Source organism: Musca autumnalis, unplaced genomic scaffold (genome assembly GCF_047663935.1).
Source record: "Musca autumnalis isolate F117 unplaced genomic scaffold, ASM4766393v1 scaffold_5, whole genome shotgun sequence".
Taxonomy (NCBI): Eukaryota; Metazoa; Arthropoda; class Insecta; order Diptera; family Muscidae; genus Musca; species Musca autumnalis.
This window is the reverse complement of record NW_027412088.1, coordinates 144,724,661-144,746,048: the sequence shown is the minus strand read 5'-3', so window position 1 is coordinate 144,746,048 and position 21,388 is coordinate 144,724,661. Positions and strand designations below refer to the sequence as shown.

General features: G+C 37.4%; 4 protein-coding genes across 4 annotated transcripts in view; 3 read left to right on the top strand and 1 right to left on the bottom strand.

The window, feature by feature from the left end:
• The window catches only part of Orc6 (Origin recognition complex subunit 6), a 213,059-nt gene that overhangs the window by 168,529 nt on the left and 23,142 nt on the right, over positions 1 to 21,388 (top strand). The window lies entirely within an intron of this gene.
• Positions 411 to 3,418, top strand: LOC141405655 (uncharacterized). Its single transcript, XM_073990252.1, has 2 exons — positions 411 to 1,475; positions 1,560 to 3,418. The coding sequence occupies exon 1, from the start codon at positions 548 to 550 to the stop codon at positions 1,229 to 1,231; it is 684 nt and encodes a 227-aa protein (XP_073846353.1). The 5' UTR covers positions 411 to 547; the 3' UTR covers positions 1,232 to 1,475; positions 1,560 to 3,418.
• Positions 10,429 to 14,264, top strand: LOC141406395 (uncharacterized). Its single transcript, XM_073991737.1, has 3 exons — positions 10,429 to 13,150; positions 13,764 to 13,866; positions 14,102 to 14,264. Exon 1 carries the CDS (start codon positions 10,770 to 10,772, stop codon positions 12,627 to 12,629), a length of 1,860 nt encoding a protein of 619 aa, XP_073847838.1. The 5' UTR covers positions 10,429 to 10,769; the 3' UTR covers positions 12,630 to 13,150; positions 13,764 to 13,866; positions 14,102 to 14,264.
• Positions 15,843 to 17,542, bottom strand: wash (WASH complex subunit washout). Its single transcript, XM_073989468.1, has one exon. The coding sequence runs from the start codon at positions 17,436 to 17,438 to the stop codon at positions 15,951 to 15,953; it is 1,488 nt and encodes a 495-aa protein (XP_073845569.1). The 5' UTR covers positions 17,439 to 17,542; the 3' UTR covers positions 15,843 to 15,950.

The window sequence follows — 21,388 nt, the reverse complement described above, 5'->3', positions numbered from 1 at the left end:
TAGTCGTTACATTACCTTTTGTTAATGTTCTTTTGTTTGTTTTGCCATAATAATGTAATTATCGTTTAGTTCCAACTTCTTGTATTTCGTGTAGTTGTTTGTTGTTGTAATTACGTCATTACTGTGCTTGTCTACTTGTATGTATGTGAGTATGGTTGTTCGCTTAGTGCGAATGTGTGTCTGTGTGTTCGCTGCATAGATTCGAGAGGTTGCCATATGTTCTAGTTATTTCTAGACCAAGGAGATTTTGGGTATAAATAGAGTTACGAATGGCAACATTAAGTAGTTGTGTTTTAAGCGTTGAACTGAACAGATCGGTTAAAGAATTGCTGCGTGCTAACTAGAGACTTGCTGTGTGCTAGTAATTAAAGTCGGTTCCGAATAAGTGTAATAAAGTAAATAAAGCATTGTAGAAACGTAATCTAAAACGAACCCTGTTTTATTTGGTACAAATCGTACTGGGGAATAAAACAACGTCTACACGGAGATTAGTTAAACCTAATTCCGTAACAATTGGTGTCAGCAGTGAGATTACGACCATCCTACAATGAAGTTTAAGGATCTACGAGTGGAAGACTTGAAGAAGGAGCTAAGTAAGTTGGAGTTGTGTTCTACTGGCAACAAGGCCGAACTACAAAAACGCTTGTTGGAAGAGTTCGAGCGCCGTGGAATGAACATCGATGAATATGAGTTCGACGGTAAGGAGGAAGTCGAGTTATCGGCAAAGGACGAATCCAGCGTTGAGGAAGTTTCGTCGGTAGCTGCCAGGGGTGACGATTTGAAATCAATGCTGGCTATGATGATGCTGGAAATGAATAAGAAAAATGAAGAAACTTCCAGACTTATGGCGGAAATGAAATCTGACAACTGTAAGATGTTAGAAGAGATGTCTAGAAAGAATGAAGAAACTTCCAGACTTGTGATGGAAATGAAAGTGGAAAATTGTAGAATGGTTGAAGAAAATTCCAGTAAAATGTTAGAAGAGATGTCTAGAAAGAATGAAGAAACTTCTAGACTTATGATGGAAATGAAAGCAGAAAATTGTCGAATGAGCGAAGAAAATTCCAGAAAATTAGAGGAAAAATTTGTTATGTTAACCTTGTATAACAACGGCGTAAGCCGCTGCGTATACGACGTCGTGATTGTGTGCAACACCACACAAACTTATCGTGTGTTCCCCTTCACACATTTTCGTTCCTTTTTCTTGACAATGTGGCATCACTGTAAATAGAAATGTCAAACTTCGGGCATGACAAGAACGCCGAATACGAATGCATTCATTACAATTTTACCCGCAAACCGGCCAGTCGTCCAATAAGGAAAAATTTGCAAATCAAGAATTTGCTGTACAAATCCGCCATTTTGAATAGCTCCCGTTCGAGAATATCATAATTCTAATCTTCGGGAATAATTATTAAATACTTTCCGTACGGAACATTAAAATAAATGCGGAATTAAAAACCAACAATAAAAGGGTGAGTTTAGTGTGGAATTTTTAGTTTTGCCAAACCGGCATACTAACATTGGCGTGTGCAATTTTTTTTGCGTTTACCCAACAGGTTGACCAAAGGCACATAGCGGTTGGCATTAACAATTCGGTACAGCACTCCCCGCCAAATTCCACCACATTAGGCATGAGTGCAGTGCAAATAATTTCAACACCGATTTAAGGCTTTTCTCTTTGTAAAAGCCACCCGTGTTCACAAAACGAATTTATTGGGGAAATTTTTTTTGCCCGGCCATAACACCTGCCCACACATACATTCCCTCTCAAATATTGGACAACAGCCGTAGCCACCGTCATTGCCTAAAATTTTCCGGAAATCATTACATTTTTGTGTGACACCTTAGCCTTGCCTATCGAATCTTTGTGCAGTTCAGAAGCTAAAGTCATTGTCAGTCCTCATCATTCCTGTGGGGCAATACCAACTCAACTTTAGCCTGCTTTTAGATCAAGAACAACAGTTACCAGCAATTTTGGCCTACAACTACAACAACTTGGGCTATAACACGACAAGTAGCCGGCCAGGATAGTACAGATAAGTACAAAAGTGAAGAGTCTGAATATGTGTGTATCCTGAACATCGTGTTGTTTTTAGCATTGCATATTTTTCTGCCACAGGCAGGGAAATATGAAATCTAAATTTTGTCTTCAATCATTCGACGGTCAGCCGAACTAATTTGTTATTTTTTTTTATATAACCTTATGTATTTCCTATATACATAAGGGTATATAATATTATATATGTACATGTGTGTATCCCTATATACAAGTAGTGGATTTTGTAACGGGTCAACATCACGTGCCGTAACGGTACCCAACGAAACTTGTACAGTCATCATATTCCTTACTTGTGATCCTTTTGGAATAAGAATTTATTCAGGACATTTTTGCTCATTTTTGCAAACCATATAAAAAAGAAAAAAAAAAGGAAAAATATATGAAATGTTTTGCGGATTTTAAATTCATAGAAATATTTTCGCATCAATTTTTGTTTGTCCCGAATGAAATGGGTTCATGAATAATGGCGCGTTAATGATAAATTAATTATTGTAGAAACCTTAGGTGAGACCAGACGTCTATAACCCCAAAATAAAGCCTTTATTTCGGCACAATAATATCAAAGTTATTCTTTGAATTCATTTACCATAATTTTGAAGTGTAATTTTAACAAATACATTTTAAGAACGCCGAGGACCTAAAGACAAACAGATTTGATTTTTTTCTACGAAATTATCTGGAATTTAAATCCATATTATTTTTGGTATTCCGACCCAGTAATTATACACACGTTTACAACACAATTTAGTTGAGGGTTGCTGCACGTGATTTGTCCAGTTTTGTGTACATTTTGTGTAATTATTATGAATTTTTTTTTTGTGTAATTTATTTATACAAATATTTTAACCTTGTATGACCTTTAAAGTCAATTATAAATTATCTTGAAATTTCTTTATATAAAAATAATTGAACTAAAATCAATTCCTTGTACTTAAACCTTTTGCAAATTGAAATAATTTATCTGAAATCAGCAGCGCAACACATTGTTAATGTGTATCCCATGTTTTTTTTATTAACCGTTTTCAAAATTTTAAATCATTCTTTTAAGGAATGAATATGATCCTAATCAATTGAGCTCGATAGAATAGGACTTTTGATAGTTATAATCGAAGTGTGATTTAGCACTATTATATGTGGGATATACATCTTTTGAGTATAGCTATCTATATTCTTAGCCGTATACCTGTATGAACATTGATATATTTCTATACAACGTATATTTATATGATTTCTTAAATGAATTGGCTTCCATTTTGGAAGTAATAATTGTAATTCGATTTCCGAAACCATACCTTATCGAACCACCCTATCTTATAATTCGAATGTGCTATGAATAAATTAATGAATTCTGAATCTGAATAGTGTTGACCATTAGTCATTATGTGCTAGTTACTTGTATAAGGTAATGTAGGGGGTAATAAGGCAGCCGGTGGTTGATTTTTGGGAGTCATCATCATCGATGAGACTCATTGGGGATTTTGTAGAAAATCCATTGGGAGGGCATGGTATCCCAACAAACACCTTGGGTACCCATATCAACAACAGCAACATCATATCATTTTTTTCTTCTTTAAATAAAGCATCCTGTTTGTGATTGCGAATTAATAATGAATCAATTTTGTTTATGGCTAGTCAGGAGTGGCCACTGAGCTAGGCCGAATTTCTTCAATGGCAAGTGTATACCAGCGACATCTTGGTATGCCTCATTCCCCCTTTTCACTCCCGACAAAGTTACATAACAATGGCGCCCAACGTCCAAGCCAATGTCTTAGGTTCAACCCCCATCAATGGGAATTGTTCCTGAACATTAGGTGTATGAATTTTTGTTTGATTGGTTTTCAGTATGTCTTGAGTTGTTGTTATATTACAACATACCAATTGCGACTTAAGGTCAATTAAATTTTAACATCATTTCTTGAATGTCAACTTAAAGGAAAAGAGTTTTAGTCGTCTTGCAAGCATGAGTTTATGTCAAGCTGCAATTTTGTGACAAAACTTCTGCGTTATTGAATTCATACTTCGACTTTCTTTAAAGCTTTATAATATATTGTCATCTGCAGTTGATTATTTATGATCATTTGCATGATTTGCGATATTATAGATGCTTTAATATATTGATTTATTAGAATTGAAATTTTTGGGAGAAATTTTGACTGCGCTTTTGGAAGATGATAATGATTGTTTGTTGTTGTTGTTTATTTTTTTTTATCCTGGCTGATACCTTAACCTTCTACCAATTACCTTATACATTTTATGAAATAATTTTGACCCGAGATTATTGGAAATTTTTCTGGAATTTTTTTTGGAAATTAAATTATTGATTTTTGTTCGATTGTTGGCGCATTTAAGACATATTAGTTTTCTTTTTTTTTTCTGGCACCTGCACTGATAAGATCTTTTGGCAAACTTGTTTTTTTTCCTGTTTCCGGTTTGAGAATTGAATGTGAAGCATCGTCGTGGAACCTGGTGAAACCTTTCGAGATTTCAATTGGGATCTGTGGTGCATTAGTTTTTGTCAGATTTTTCAGAGGTGGTAGTAATTTACTATTCACTTTGCTGGATTTTCTGCCGTGGTTCTAATTATCTTTCTTTTTCCGATTGCGTGAGGCATAGGGTCGTCGCCCTCAAGACATTTGTTTTTTTCTTTTTGATTAAAAGACGGCAGGAGGGGTTTGATAGGCTCAAGCTACCGATTGCTAGTTCTTACTTTTAAAATATATAAGCTTTAAGTAGTAATATATTTTTGTTTGTTTTCACGTACACACAGGGTGTACACAGAACTGGACTAGCTGTACCCGAAGACTGGTCTTCAGTTCGACTCGAGGTCTGCTGAAGTACCTTAAGGTTGTAGGGGCGGTTAGTCTGGAGAGCCTTCGGACGGCAGCGCTCAACCTTGAGTTGGAGCATTTACCGTAGGACTGGTTGTTGTCTGGTTGTCGATTTCTCAGTGTATCTTTAGAAAGCCGTTCTATGCTTAACTAAAGATACACTGAAGAGACCTCGAGAAACTCTGTGAGGAAATTCTAACCGGCAACAATCACTCCTACGTTTTGAACAGTTTACCTCATAGAACAATAGGGGTAGGCGAAGAGGACTGAAGAGCCTATCGAAGTCCTATATTTTTTTTTGTTCTTCACCAGCTAAGACCTTTCTTTTTCTGATTCGAATATTATTCGAATTAATTTTACCCGGACTTACAAACTTTTACCCTGATCTACCACAGCCTAGATAATCTATTGTCTCAATTTATTCTGTTTTACAGGATTTTTGAGTTTTTTTTTTTGCTTTTGGAGAAACTTTTCATGATTTATTGATTTTGGGTTCGATCTTGTTTCGAAATACCTGACCTGTTGGAACCATTTAAATTTTCATATTGAGTTTTGTTGCGTATGAGATTTTCTATATTGGACTTTTCGGAACCTTAAGGCAGTAACCGTGATTGACTGTCATCTATATATCTTTGGTATTTTTGTTGAATTTATGGTATCATACCTACCTTTTTGAAAACCTGTCGGTCATTAGAGAAGACATTTTTGGATTTTGAGCTTTTTATTGGAATTTCTTGTTGGACTGAGTAGTACAAGGACATTTTTTTTTTTTTGTAACTTTTGTTGATTTGTGGGACATCATGCAGCCTGCTACAGGTGCTAAGCCAAAAACTTACAGCATTATTACCAGGTCGACAAGCCAAGCAGTAGGAGAAGCTGCTGGAACAGAACCAGGTACCGGATCAGGTATCCCTGCTAGCGCTGATGGCAATGATCCGCCTACACCAAACGAATTTGCAAGTCCACCTACTCTTTCGCAAGTAAATGAGCAACCAAGCACAATTACTAGACCTTCTTTTAGCCCTTTGACTATTCGTGGCAATGATGATGAGCAAATTGAAAGACTTAGTAGCACAGGAGTTCTTGAGGTAGTTCAGTCCGCCTTAGAGGCCACCCAAGCATCAATGGTTGAAACCATGAAAAAGGAAATGCAGAAAGCGGTTGCTGCTGCAGTTCAAGCTGCTTTTTCTCAATCTTCCGTTCCTCCAGCTAATCCTATTAACAGACAAGAACCACATTCTCAAAGCATTGATTGGCCTCATGATTTGCCACCACTACAAACCGATACCAGACATGCAGGATCGGGTAGTAGAAACCAGGAAGTTCCAAATCGAAATAGGGAAGATTTTAGTAGGCCCAGGTATCCATATCTCAGTAAGTGGGGCATTAAGTTTGATGCTACCCCAAAGACACCAAATGTCGAAGATTTCATCTTTCGAGTAGAAAGGCTTCGAAATAGTTATGGCTGCCCAGAACAAGAATTGGTTGATGAATTTCATCATTTACTGGAAGGCCGTCCTTGTCAGTGGTACTGGGGTCTGATCCGTCAATATCCAAATTTGAACTGGGAGATGTTAAAGCTGTGTATAGTTAGGGAATTCCAGCGTTTTCAATCAAATCTTGATGTAATGAGGCAGATTATGGACAGGAAGCAGGGGAGAGATGAGTCTGCTACACAATATATAGATGCTATAAATAATCTGCGTACTCAATTAAGGGAACCTTTGAAAGATTTTGAAGTTATAGACATCCTCAAAGCTGGATTGAAACCCAAACTTGCCCATTTAACATTTAGTGGCACTTTTTATTCGGTGGAACAATTCCGAAATGAAGTTAGGAAAGCTGAAGAGTTTCTTGAAAGGGAATCGTCGATGAGATTCAGAACAGGCCAACCCCCTCGAATGATAAATGAAATTAACGATTCTGATTTTGATGATTTAGTCCATGATGTTGAGGAGTTGCGTTTACGGCAGAAGCCAACTGGTGTTTCCAAGAGTGAGCCTTCACGATGTTGGAATTGCGGCAGCAATGGCCACATTTTTAAGAATTGTTCTAGTTCTCATCGTTCAGTATTTTGTTTCCGCTGTGGATCTCCAGGGGTTACCACTCCACAATGCAATAATTGCAAACAAATTAGTCGTCCTTCTAATGCCTCTAAGTCCGAATCCACAGCTACTCAGACTGTGGACTGACTAAGCTCATCCGATGTTTCCACTTCTATAGACCCAATCTTTTCTGATCCGTGTAGAATATTACCCAGACTTTCCAATAACTTGCCAAAACGAAACCTGATTTGACCCTACCCTTCCATGTACGCATGGCGAACTACAGGAAGGCCCGCGAGCGCATTTTTAACTCGGAAATTTCGATAAAACCTGAAATTTTCGTTTCCAAAAGAATTTTGAAAGCTCGTGAGAGATATAAACTTAGATGTCAGAAGAGATTATCGTTATCTTCCACCACTTTTTGCAATATGAAGTCCGACGATCCGCGACCTTTTCGAGAGGTCCTTGTTAATGGTATATCTGTGTTAGCTCTTTTCGACAGTGGAGCCACTGTCACCTGTTTAGGTAAAGATTGTTTGTTATTGGTTGAAAAATTGAATCTGAATATTATTCCCGTATATAAGTGTAGCGTTGGTACGGCTAATGGACATCGAGTTTCATGTGCTGGCAAAGTCAACGCTGAGCTTTCGTACGATGGGCAGACGAAGACCATGGAGATCTATCTGATCCCAGGTCTAGAGAATTCCATGTACTGTGGTGTAGATTTCTGGAAACAATTCAAGGTAGCTCCGAAGCTAATAAGCAGTTTAGAGATCAGTTCCCAAGTTCAAGATTCCGACATGCACGTTTTATCGCCAGATCAGTTGACATTGCTTGAAGAAGCAAAACAAAGTTTCAAAGACTTTGAAAAATATGGTCTTGGCAAGACAGATTTGGAGGAGCACGTTATCGACACCGGCGATGCGACTCCGATCAAACAACGTCACTACCCAGTGTCACCAGCTGTCGAGTCTTTGATCTACCAGGAACTTGATCGCATGCTAAGCTTAGGAGTTATTGAACCCAGTACCTCCCCATGGAATTCGCCGGTCACGCTCGTACGAAGAGGGGAGAAAAATAGACTTTGCTTAGACGCACGTAAACTAAATGATGTTACCATTAAGGATGCGTATCCGTTACCTTTCATTGATGCTCTTTTAGGACGATTACAAGATACGTACTTTATTTCAAGTATTGACTTAAAGGACGCTTTCTGGCAGGTTCCTCTGGCAGTTGACAGTCGACCGAAGACCGCATTCACAGTGCCGGGGAGACCGCATTATCAGTTTACCGTCATGCCGTTTGGGTTGTGCAACGCAGCCCAACGGTTATGTCGGTTAATGGATAAGGTGATCTCACCGGACCTGAAGAATAAAGTCTTCGTGTATCTCGACGACCTCCTTGTGGTGTCTCCAGACTTTGAGACACACGTCAGTCTGCTTCGCAAGGTGGGAGAGATGCTGTCCAGAGCGAACCTGACCATAAATCTGAAAAAGTCAAAGTTCTGTCATCGTGAGCTAAGGTATCTTGGATACATCATCGGTGAAGGGAAGTTAAAACCAGATCCTTCCAAAATAAACTCAATAACAGATATACCAATACCAAGGAATACTCGAGAAGTTCGAAGATTCTTAGGCATGGCATCATGGTTCAGACGATTCATTCGTGATTATTCTGAGATCTCTGTTCCTATTACTAATACCTTGAAGAAAGGCAAATCATTCTCTTTTGGAGAAGAAGCTATTGAGGCTTTCAAGAAATTGAAACTGGCACTCACTACAACTCCTGTTCTTAATCATCCAGTGTTCGATAAGCGGTTTTATGTGCAATGCGACGCCTCCAACGTAGGCATTGGTACTGTATTATACCAACTAGACGCTGAGGGGTTGGAGCGTCCCATCGCCTTTCATTCCGCTCAGTTGTCGAAGGCTGAACGGAATTACAGCGTCACTGAGCGTGAGTGCTTGGCCGTTATCAGTGCTGTGAAGAAGTTCAGACCGTTCATTGAACTTATGCCCTTCACAGTGGTAACGGACCATAGCGCACTGAAATGGCTGATGGGGCAAAAAGACCTCAGTGGTCGGTTGGCAAGGTGGAGTTTGAAGCTCCAAGCCTTCAACTTCGACATACAGCACCGCAAAGGCTCGCAAAATGTTGTTGCCGACACCCTTTCGCGCTTACATCTGGATGAGGTTAACATGTTTGTAGATGAAAACCCTCTTATTGATTTGGAGTCGCCAGAATTTAAGAGCGAAGAATATTTGCAGTTGATCAAAATGGTGTCAGAGAACCATGATAGCCTGCCTGACTTGAAGATATCTGATTCTTTCGTTTATAAAAAAACTTTACCATCCGATGGCACGCCTGTGCATGAGAATTTCATTTGGAAACTGTGGATTCCCCCTGGTTTAACCCAGTCTCTTATTGAAAATGCTCATGTTTCTTCGGTAAAAAGCCATTGCGGCATTGGGAAAACGATAGCGGTTTTGCGACAATATTTTTATTGGCCTAAGATGGCCCAACAAGTTCGAAACTTTATTAACCACTGCATTGTTTGTAAACAATCCAAAGCCCCAAATCACATTTTAAGACCCAAGATGGGAACCGAAACCGTTACCGATAGGCCTTTCCAAAAGATTTTTATAGATTTTATTGGACCTTTTCCGAGGTCAAGGTTGGGAAACACGTATATCTTTATTGTGTTAGACCACTTGACAAAATTTGTCTTATTGAAACCACTAGCCAAGGCGAACTCGAAAAACGTTATCAAATTCTTAGAATCCGAGGTATTTCACAAATACGGCGTGCCACAGATTGTTCATTCCGATAACGGAAAGCAATTCACTTCCTCAGAATTTTCTTCATTTTTAAATAAATATGGATGCCGACCGGTTAGAAATGCCGTGTATTCGCCACAGGCGAATGCATCGGAACGCGTAAATAGGACTATAATCGCGGCGATCCGAACTTATGTTTCGGAAGATCAACGCGATTGGGACCGAAATATATCATCCATAGAATGTTCTTTGAGGTCCACTTTTCACACTACACTTGGTTGTTCACCGTATTTCGCATTATTCGGCACCCACATGGTTACACACGCGAGCACTTATGATTTAGCACTATTATATGTGGGATATACATCTTTTGAGTATAGCTATCTATATTCTTAGCCGTATACCTGTATGAACATTGATATATTTCTATACAACGTATATTTATATGATTTCTTAAATGAATTGGCTTCCATTTTGGAAGTAATAATTGTAATTCGATTTCCGAAACCATACCTTATCGAACCACCCTATCTTATAATTCGAATGTGCTATGAATAAATTAATGAATTCTGAATCTGAATAGTGTTGACCATTAGTCATTATGTGCTAGTTACTTGTATAAGGTAATGTAGGGGGTAATAAGGCAGCCGGTGGTTGATTTTTGGGAGTCATCATCATCGATGAGACTCATTGGGGATTTTGTAGAAAATCCATTGGGAGGGCATGGTATCCCAACAAACACCTTGGGTACCCATATCAACAACAGCAACATCATATCATTTTTTTCTTCTTTAAATAAAGCATCCTGTTTGTGATTGCGAATTAATAATGAATCAATTTTGTTTATGGCTAGTCAGGAGTGGCCACTGAGCTAGGCCGAATTTCTTCAATGGCAAGTGTATACCAGCGACATCTTGGTATGCCTCATTCCCCCTTTTCACTCCCGACATAGTTACATAACAAATTAGAAGAGAACTCTAGAAAAATCTCTAAGGGCGTGGAAGAAAAACTAGAGGCAAATTCTAGAACAATTAACGAGAAACTCGAGAACATCACGATGGTGATTGAAAAGAGAGTAGAAAACGTGGAGGTACAAATTAAAGAGTTGGATAAAAAGATTTTGTCTGTTGACGAGAAATTTCTGGCTCAAGATGAGAAGATTCTGGGCATAGAGAAGAAAATGTCGGAACTGGAAATTAAAGGCGGTCCAGTGAGAGCTATTCATAACACGATAAAAATCAAGCCTCCAGTGTTCGACGGCTCTACCTCTTTAAATGTGTTCAAATTACAGTTCGAGACATTGGCTGCTAGAGATTCTTGGAACGACAACGACAAGGCGGTATCACTCCTTATGGCATTGAAGGGTGATGCTGCTGACGTATTACAGAGTATTCCCGCCGCTTCTAGGAACAACTATGGAGATATAATGGCTGCTCTTGAACGTAAGTACGGTAGTGAACACAAGCAAGAGATCTACCGAATGGAACTGAGGGGAAGAGTTCAGAAGCCAAATGAGACCTTACAAGACTTTGCGGCTGATATAGAGCGGTTGGCGCAGTTGGCATATCCAGGAGAGACACATCCATTGGTGGACCGCATAAAGATTGAGACATTTGCAAGTGGTATTCGTGATTCAGAGATAAAATTTGCGACGTATGCGGCACCGATAGGAACATTTGCAGAAACCGTGTCATTTGCCCTGGCCCAAGAAACCGCGAAGATGCTGGTGAAACCTAAAGATTACAACGTGCGGAGGCTGCAAGTTGAGGACAACAATTCCCAGACCGTTGTCGATCCGCTAAAGGATGCACTAATGCGTGTGAAACGAGGGGCTGGTAAAACGAGAAAGACTTGCTACAACTGTCGTAAAGCTGGACACATTGCACGAGAATGCATATTGCAACGACCAAGGCTCAGATCCACCTCACCGCCTTCAAAAAGCGACGACCAACCGGTGGCCAAGAATCTGGAAAGAGAGACATCAGGTGAATCAAATAAAATGAATTCCGTCAATCACGAGGCGACGCTGGCAGAGGATGAAAACGATGGTCCCACAATTTCTATAGCCATAGTCCAGCAGGAGAATCACAACCTAACGGTTAAAGGCTTCGTCAATGGTGTATTGCGTACCTTGACATTGGACACCGGTGCAACAAAGTCCATTATTAGACCGGATTTGGTGAAAGGGAAGGTATTGCCGTTAAATGGAGTCAAATTGCGGACGGCCACAGGCGAGACTACAACGGTGCATGGAAAGGCCTACCAAAGGCTGAGCATGGGTAGAAAATCTGTAAATTTCGATTTTATAGTGGCCGATATTGTGGACGAAGTCATACTTGGTGTAGACTTCATGATTGCCTTCGATATCAACCTGGACATAAAGCACCGTGTGATGACTTGGTCCAATGTGGAAATACCGATAAGTGTGGGCTACAACGAGAAAAGCAAACATCGCCCAAAGGCAGAATCCGGCGAGATCGCTGTCGATGTCCGTACGCTGAAGGTGGAAGCCGCTGACAATTGGCCCGTAGGAAAGTGGAAAAATCTCGCGACGAGGAGGAAAAAGAGAAGATGTACGTCGAGGAAAGGTCTATCGAAAAGCGGCCGTACAGCAAGGAAGGGCAAGTCCGAGGAAGACCAGGTGGCACTTAGGAAGGTGACCACGAAGAAAGAAGGTATAGCATCGCGATTCCTGGAGAGAAAGCAACGTCGTCCAGAAGAGCAAGAGTCCAAAGCTGACGCAGTAGAGGGTACATCTAAATCAGTTGCCACCACTACAGAACGAGAACTGCATCTAGTCAAGAGGAACAGGCTTAAGCGGGAGGCAGTGTTACCAATGCCCATACCACCGAGAGGGAACTGTGCCTATTCGGGACGAACAGGCTTAAGCGGGAGGCAATGTTACGAATGTAACTGATAGGTTTAAGTTAGTTTAGTTTAATTTCCGTTAATTTAAAAATTTGAATTATAACGTAAAGTTTGTATTACGCAGTTACTTTATTTAAGCAACAACAACTACCATGTAGAACTCTCTTCATCATTCTAGTCGTTACATTACCTTTTGTTAATGTTCTTTTGTTTGTTTTGCCATAATAATGTAATTATCGTTTAGTTCCTACTTCTTGTATTTCGTGTAGTTGTTTGTTGTTGTAATTACGTCATTACTGTGCTTGTCTACTTGTATGTATGTGAGTATGGTTGTTCGCTTAGTGCGAATGTGTGTCTGTGTGTTCGCTGCATAGATTCGAGAGGTTGCCATATGTTCTAGTTATTTCTAGACCAAGGAGATTTTGGGTATAAATAGAGTTACGAATGGCAACATTAAGTAGTTGTGTTTTAAGCGTTGAACTGAACAGATCGGTTAAAGAATTGCTGCGTGCTAACTAGAGACTTGCTGTGTGCTAGTAATTAAAGTCGGTTCCGAATAAGTGTAATAAAGTAAATAAAGCATTGTAGAAACGTAATCTAAAACGAACCCTGTTTTATTTGGTACAAATCGTACTGGGGAATAAAACAACGTCTACACGGAGATTAGTTAAACCTAATTCCGTAACAGTATTATTCAGTGATTTCAACAAATATTTAAATTTTTTCGTTAATAATTTTGTTTTTTAGTTTTTGCTTTAAAATAAACAAATTTTTTACCATCTACCTTCTTAATGTTCTTTGGAGAACACATATGTTTTTATAGTTCGATTTTTTCATTCACGAGCAAATTCTCGATCGAATCGAATGTCGTAATTAGGCCCCAGGCCTTTATACGCTTTGTTGCAATTGCTTATTTTGGTGCTATAAGTCCCGGTCCACACTAGCGTGAATTTCATTCAAAAATTTCATGAAATTAGGTGTTTTTAAATCGAATTCCCCACTACAGCAATTTTATGATTTTACTCTACTATGGACGTCGATCTAGAGACGCATAATTTCATATCAAAAATTCAGTGAAATTACTGTAGTGTGGCCCGGGACTAAGAAAATGTAATAAATTTTTTTTTTAAATTTGTCAATAAGCATAATAAAATGGCTAATATTGTTTTTTGGATGATGGCAGAAAATATAAACATTGAACAATGTCAAAGAAGCAAAAAGGAACAACGAATTATTAGAAGAATTCTTCGAGATGCGAGCAATCCCCTTGAGATGCCGAAATGTTTGTAAGTATATTAATAGGGCATGTTTCACTATGTCGAAACAAAATTATTGCGAACGAAAAGCACCTAAACTTTGGTTTTCATGGCAATATTCACTTTGTATTTGCTTTAAAACAACTACAAAATTTAAAAATCATATACGCGGTAATCAGTTTTTCTTTCGTTTTCATTTTCGTTCGACATAGTGAAACATGGCCATAAAAAACTACGAATATTTTTCATGCTAATTGATTTCCAGATTTCAAAACTATTATGTGTGATATAGCCATTACCAAAAATGCGTTGGAAAGAATTCAGACGTTTCAATAGGTCAATCTCATGGTGGAATAATAAGGTGTTACATCGAAAACAATAATCGGACCATTTCCCAGACCAAACGTCAAAATGTGCGAACCGCCATGGCCAATCTACACCATTTTCACATGAAATTCCAAGAATTTCATTTGTAATTTGATTATTTCATTTGAAATTCGAAACATTTCACTTGTAATTTGAGAATTCCAATTGAAATTCGAATTATTTCATTTGTAATTTAAGAATTCCATTTGAAATTCGAATTATTTCATTTGTAATTTGAGAATTCCCATTGAAATTCGAATTATTTCATTTGTAATTCAAATTTTTCTATTTGTAATTTGAATATTTCTATCTGTAAATCGAAGATTTTCATTTTGAATTTCCAATGAAAAAATTCAAATTACAATTGGATAAATTCGAATTACAAATGAAACAATTCAAATTAGAAATGAAATAATTCGAATTTCAATTGGAATTCTCAAATTACAAATGAAATATTTCGAATTTCAAATGGAATTCTTAAATTACAAATGAAATAATTCGAATTACGATTGGAATTCTCAAATTACAAGTGAAATGTTTGGAAATTCAAATAAAATAATCAAATTACAACTGAAATTCTTCGAATTACATGTGAAAATGGTGTAGTTTAAGCTAGAATAACTTACTTTTATATCACTAAATTTATTAAAATATATAAAAATATAAAAAAATTCACAGATTATTATTTTATTACACTTCTCTAAAATTTTCCTATTTTCTATATTTTAACTGCTCCAATTGATTAATATATTGATCAACTCGCTTTCAAATTACTGGCGAAAATTTTCTCATAAATTGTGAAATTTTTCCGATTTCGAACATCGTTTGGAATAAGGTGAATGACGGAATGCGAAAAAATTCACTGTGAAATGTTCTCCAGAATAAGGCGAAAGGGGAATTTTCGTTCAGAATAAGGCCGTATATGAAATACCAAATAACTTCGGCATTTAAAATTTCTGCGTAAGTTCCGTAAGAAATTTCATGGCAACGACAGGATCTGTATATTTATTTTGTGGTTAAAAAATGCTGTATATTCTCCGCATTGGCTTTCATATTGCTGGTATATTGAACTAGACAAGACTTTCGCGTTAAATTTTAATTAATTTCACAGATTTTTGTCGGTAACTCAAAAAATGAGTTAGAGATCGCACTACTGATTCGTTTTCTCCTTCGAAAAAATGTCATTGCAAATAAATGGAATTTGATTTCAATTTATTTACATTCAATACAAAGGAAGCCATTTAAGGCCAATTATACATGTATTGGAAGATTAACTTAATATAGTGCTAAACTATGATAGAATAGACAGATTTAAAAAAAAAAAAAAAACTAACAATAATTAGGATGGCCCCCAGCCATATGAATATTGTAAAATTATAAATAAAAAAATTATAAAAAATAAATGATCCCATAGCAATGAGTAAATCTTATGTATTCAATTCACCATTAAAATGTGATTTCAATAACTTCTTATAGGTGGAGTAAGAATAGCAAAACTTTCTTAGCGGTCTTGGAAAACAGTTCCATACACGATAAACACGTACTAGGTAAGAGTGTTCAAAAACAGAAGTTCGAACTAATGGAACACCAATTTGTATGTTGCGTGTGGAATTAATAAAGGAGAACTCTCGAACCAAAGCTAGTTTTCATTCATTTTTATTTTAAAGTATGTACATATAAATAATATGTTTTGTTTTTATAGCAATACCTATATAACAATTTTTAAAATACTTCCGTGTATCCTGTTTTTAATCCACCCAATCTGTATCATTCGAATCCTCATCTTCTTCGGATGTATTTTTTGTTCTACCCCCCACTGGTGGGGGAGGAATAAGTGATGAAAGTCTTGAAATTACAGGATTACCAGAAATTTGACTGGCCGAGGGATTATCGGTATTATCTTTCGAACCGGATATACCTTTACGCCGCATCATAAGTTTATTATGTAAATCGGCCATTAGATCACCACCAACCGAAGAAGTAAGCTTTTTGTCTTGAGTATTACCTAGGGGATTATTTTGATGTTCATTTTTATCATTATTATTGTTGTTTGTTGTTAAAGGAGCTGCTGCCCGTTTCAAAGGAGCTTTACCCAAACCTCCAGCATTACGTATGGCTGCCATTAATTCAGAACGTGTTGATGTGGCAGTCGTTCTTTGTGATGGGCCAGAGGACGGGGGTGGTGGAGGAGGTGGCGTATTATTTTGTGAGATAACTGGCGGTGGTGGTGGAGGAGGAGGTGGGGGTGTAGCGGCCTGTGTAATTGGTTCCTTTGCAGTGACAATGGAGCTTGCACTGATGTCAGCATTCTCGTGTTTATCTTTAGAACTATCTTTGATTAAATCATCCAAATCGGGTAAACTTTCCACTACCATTTCCAAGGATGGAGCAATCTTCTGCTTGGCCTCCTGACTCTCGTAGCGTAAATCATCCGCAATCCCAGGTAAATCTGGTAAGTCCCAGGGTAAATCCAGCTCCGGTGCTTCACTTAATTTTGGGGTATATTTCAAACCGCCAGACGGTGTTAATTTTTCATTTCTGTGAGCCAAGGAATGTGGTGCTGGATCTGGAATTTGTTTTGGTGTAGTGACTTGTGTGTTATTTGCAGCTTTCTGGTTACGTTTGTTCTTAAATAACCTGGCTCGTTTCCAATTGTCGCTTTCATCAGCTTCTCCGTCCGCCAAAGTATAAGGAGAATAATCACTATTAAACAACAGCACAGATGAAACCGATTTCAAATCTGTTGGCATTGGCCCTAAATCTTGAGTTTGTCGAATTTTTAGCCGTTCCTTTGTTAAGCTGTTGTCTGCAACGTTTTTCTGATTTTCTCGTACATGAAAAAATACTAATTTTTCGTTTGTATTTGGTTGACTTGAATCAATTTTAGATTTTACTTCGTAACCGCTTTCTTCTTCTGGTTCTGGTGGAGGAATGGACGAAGCGGACGATTCATTGAAAGTAACAGGAATTTTGTCGAAAATATGTGTTGCAGGAAATCGGGCTGGTGCATAGATGTGAATAGCTTTGCGGGTATTTTGTAAACTTTTAATTTTCTCCTGTGATTTTTTAATACGGTTTTGTAATTCTTCCACCTTAGTATTATTTTTTTCTATTCTGCTGTCAATTCGTAGAAATATATTGTTGATGACTTTTTGAAGACTATCCAAGGCGTATGCTGCCTGGATAATAGTTTCCTCATGGCGGAGATCTGGTGGAACTATGGGTACCGAGAACATTTCCACTTGATCTCGGAAGGTTTTGGAGCATTAATCACCAAAACAAAAGAAAGTCACAGCCGATAGAATTTTATTAGCGGCGTTGCTTTTTAAGATATGTTTGTTGCCCAAGTAAACTTGCCTAATAGCTATATTACATTACGTGTATTTCATGTGTATGTTTTGAATTTGTTTGACATCGTGTAGTTCTTTGTGTGTGCGAAAAATGACATTTTACATACACATAGCCCAGGAAGTCTGCGTTCACCTTACTACTTTTCAAAAACGATGCTAAAACTTTAATAAATAGGTAAATGAGACTAGTTTTTCTTTCATAAATATGTCATTGACACTCTTTACTACCACAATAAAAAGAAAAATTCCAGAAAATATATTATTATTACGAAGATAACGGTAAAAAAGTGTTACAACTGCTAACTTAGAGCCCCAAAAAGTCTGCGTTCACTTTGTATGTTGCAATAATACCGTTAGTCCCAATTTACATTAGGCGAGTTTACTTGCGGCAATTGTCAGTTTGTTGGTGAGAGAGGGGGCTGAGAGGCAAAGGGTTACCATATGCCTCACCTCTCTCTCCCTCAAACTGACAATTGCCGCAAGTAAACTCGCCTAATGTAAATTGGGACTTAGTTTTTTTAAATTTTTTTTGCAGTTTTCTCCCATTTTTAATCAATATTGTCACAACTGGTCATTCTGTGAGGTCGTTTGCACACTTAACTTAAAAAAGTAAAGTATTTCAAGAATGGAAAACACGGGCAAAGATATTGGCATCGATAAAAAGAAAATTCTAGGTAAATAATGGAAAAAGCTATCGAAATATTGGCGAAACTGTAGGTAGAACATATTAGTCTATACATAGAGTGATAATTAACTATAAACAAATCGGAATTTTGAAGTCAAAGCCCAGATCTGGACGGTCAAAGCTCAGTTTTGGAAAAAATATTATCAGAACGGGTGGAGCGTAACATAACTAATATAGTTAAAACAAACAGTCCGATAATTACTTCGAGAATTGTTGAAAATGTGAAAATGGCATCCAAAAAAGTATTTGTGCACAAACCGCCAGAAAAATACTGCATAAAGCTGGATATCACGGTGTAGTCGCACGGCGAAAGCCGTACATATCACTAGTGAACAGGCAGAAGTATATTGAATAAGCTAATGAATACATAAACAAGCCTCCAGTATTCCGGAATCAAGTCATATTTTCGAACGAAAGCATGTTCTATATGTTTGCAATGAAAGGACTTCAAACTGTGTGGAGAAAGCTCGAACAGCACTTGAAAAATGGCAAGGGTGCTGTTTTGGTTTGGGGGTGTGTAGCAGCTTCTGGAGTGGGCCAACTTGTATTTATTGAATCGACAATGGACAAGTATGGTTACCTACCATCATGAAGCGCAATTTTAACCAAAATGCAGAAGAACTTGGCTTAGCTACGAAATTTTGGTTGCAACAACATAACGTTTCAAAGCATACTGCTGAGATTTGGCTCCTATATAATGCCCAGATCTGGGTTTTGACGTAAAAATTCTGGTTTGTTTATAGTTAATTATCACTCCATGTATAGACTAATATGTTTTACCTACAGTTTCGCCAATATTTCGATAGCTTTTTCCATAATTTACCTAGAATTTTCCTTTTATAGATGCCAATTTCTTTGCCCTTGTTTTCCATTCTTGAAATAACTTACTTTTTTAAGTTAAGTGTGCAAGCGACCTCACAGAATGACCAGTTGTGACAATATTGATTAAAAATGGGAGAAAACTTCAAAAAAATTGAAAAAAAAAACTAACGGTATTATTGCAACATATTTACAAAGTGAACGCAGACTTTTTAGGACTCTAATTTAGCAGTTGTAACACTTTTTTACCGTTATCTTCGCAATAATAATATATTTTCTGGAATTTTACTTTTTATTGTGGTACTAAAGGTTGCCAATAACATATTTAGTCTGTTCCAGAACTGCAAGAATCTACTAATTTTTACTATTTTTTCCGATAACATAAAGGAAAAAATGTTATCGTAGTAAAAAATAGTAGCTTCTTGCAGGTTCTGGAACAGACCAATTTAGCTTCGTTCCCGTACTTTTTAATGGTAAAACTCGTAAACTCGTTCTGGAACACAGCTTTTGTGAAAGAAAAGCTGATCTCATTTACATATTTGGTCTGTTCCAGAACTGCAAGAATCTACTAATTTTTACTATTTTTCCGATAACATAAGGGAAAAAATGTTATCGTAGTAAAAAATAGTAGCTTCTTGCAGGGTCTGGAACAGAGCAATTTATTACAGTTTTAGCATCATTTTTGAAAAGTAGTAAGGTGAACGCTGACTTTCTGGGCTATGCGTATGATTTATAATTTTTGCTATTACACCAGTATATGTTTTTTTTTGTGTGACATAACCTATAAATGTAAACAAATCCTTTATCAAATCGATTTATTTAAGTTTCTTTAAGAAATTATTTCTTTCAGCAAATTTTGCAAATTTCTGCTTTTATCAAAACAAACAAATCAGCTGTTTTCTATTTATTGTACATACAAAAATAGGAAGTGCTCTATAACGAAAAAGTTACACATGGGTTCACACATCATTTTGATAGATGATGTAAAAAAAATGCAAAACATACACATGAAATACACGTAATGTAATATATCTATTAAAGCAGTACACATTGTCAGTTTTGAATGCCGATATTTCGCAGTTATCGATAACTGTCCAACCGTCCAGCAACCACGAAACATTTTTGGTCTGTTCCCGTACTACACGTTTCTACACATTTTTACTCCGATAACCGATTTTTTTCTTTATGTTATCGAAAAAAATAGTAAAAATGTGTAAAAATGTGCAGTACTGGAACAGACCATTTGTGGTTGCATGATGAATGACAAAAATGAAAGGCCACACAAGCAAGCACCAACAAAGCTGTCATTCAAAACTGGCAATGTGTAGTCAGCTTTAAGTACAGTACACATTGTCAGTTTTGAATGACGATTTTTTTGCAATTATCGATAACTGTCCAACCGTCCAGCAACCACAAAATATTTTGTGGTTGCATGATGAATGACAAAAATGAACGGCCACACTAGCAAGCAACAACAAAGCTGTCATTTAAAACTGACAATGTGTACCCAGCTTTAAGCATAGTACACACCGGCCAACAAAACTGACAGTCATCGAGGTCTATTTTGTGAATGTCAAAGTCTAGCTGAATAGTTACTTTCCTAATCTCTAAATAATACTTTACATATTGTATATCAAGCATTATTACCTAAACAAAAGTTTTTATTTGCCAGAAAATTGTAGCAAAAGTTCGTTGACTGTCAGTTTTGACTGGTGGTGTGTACTCCCCTTTAGTTGTCCAAATGCATTACACTGCGTTTACAAATGACAGGACAGTTGACTTCAGCTGGTAGCCAAACGACAAATGTATGTATGTGTTAGTAAATCAGAGTTGTATTTGAAGACAAACTGTCTAGTGTAAACGCCTAGTTATTGCGAATAAAATTACATACAAATGGCCTGTTCCCGTACTTTTTAAAGTGGTAAAAGTCGTAAAAGTTGCAAAAGTCGTAAACGATTTTCATATAAATTTTGTGTACGGGAACGCAAAATGTTTAAAAGTGGTAAAAATTGTAAAAACTTTTTAGTTCTGGAACAGAGCTAATAGGTAAACAAGCATTGACGTTTGGTGTGGTAAATGGCCCGATTACTATTATCGATGTAACACCTTCTTAAGTGGGGTACACACGATCAGTTTTGCTCAAATAACCGGTTGCTTGCCAGTGTGGCCGTTCTCTTTTGTCAGTCATCAGGCAACCACAAAATATGTTGTGGTTGCTGGACGGTTGGACAGTTATCGATAATTGCAAAAAATCGTCATTAAAAACTGACAATGTGTACTGTACTTTATTCCGCCATGACTGACAGTCAAAACTGATCGTGTGTACCTCGTT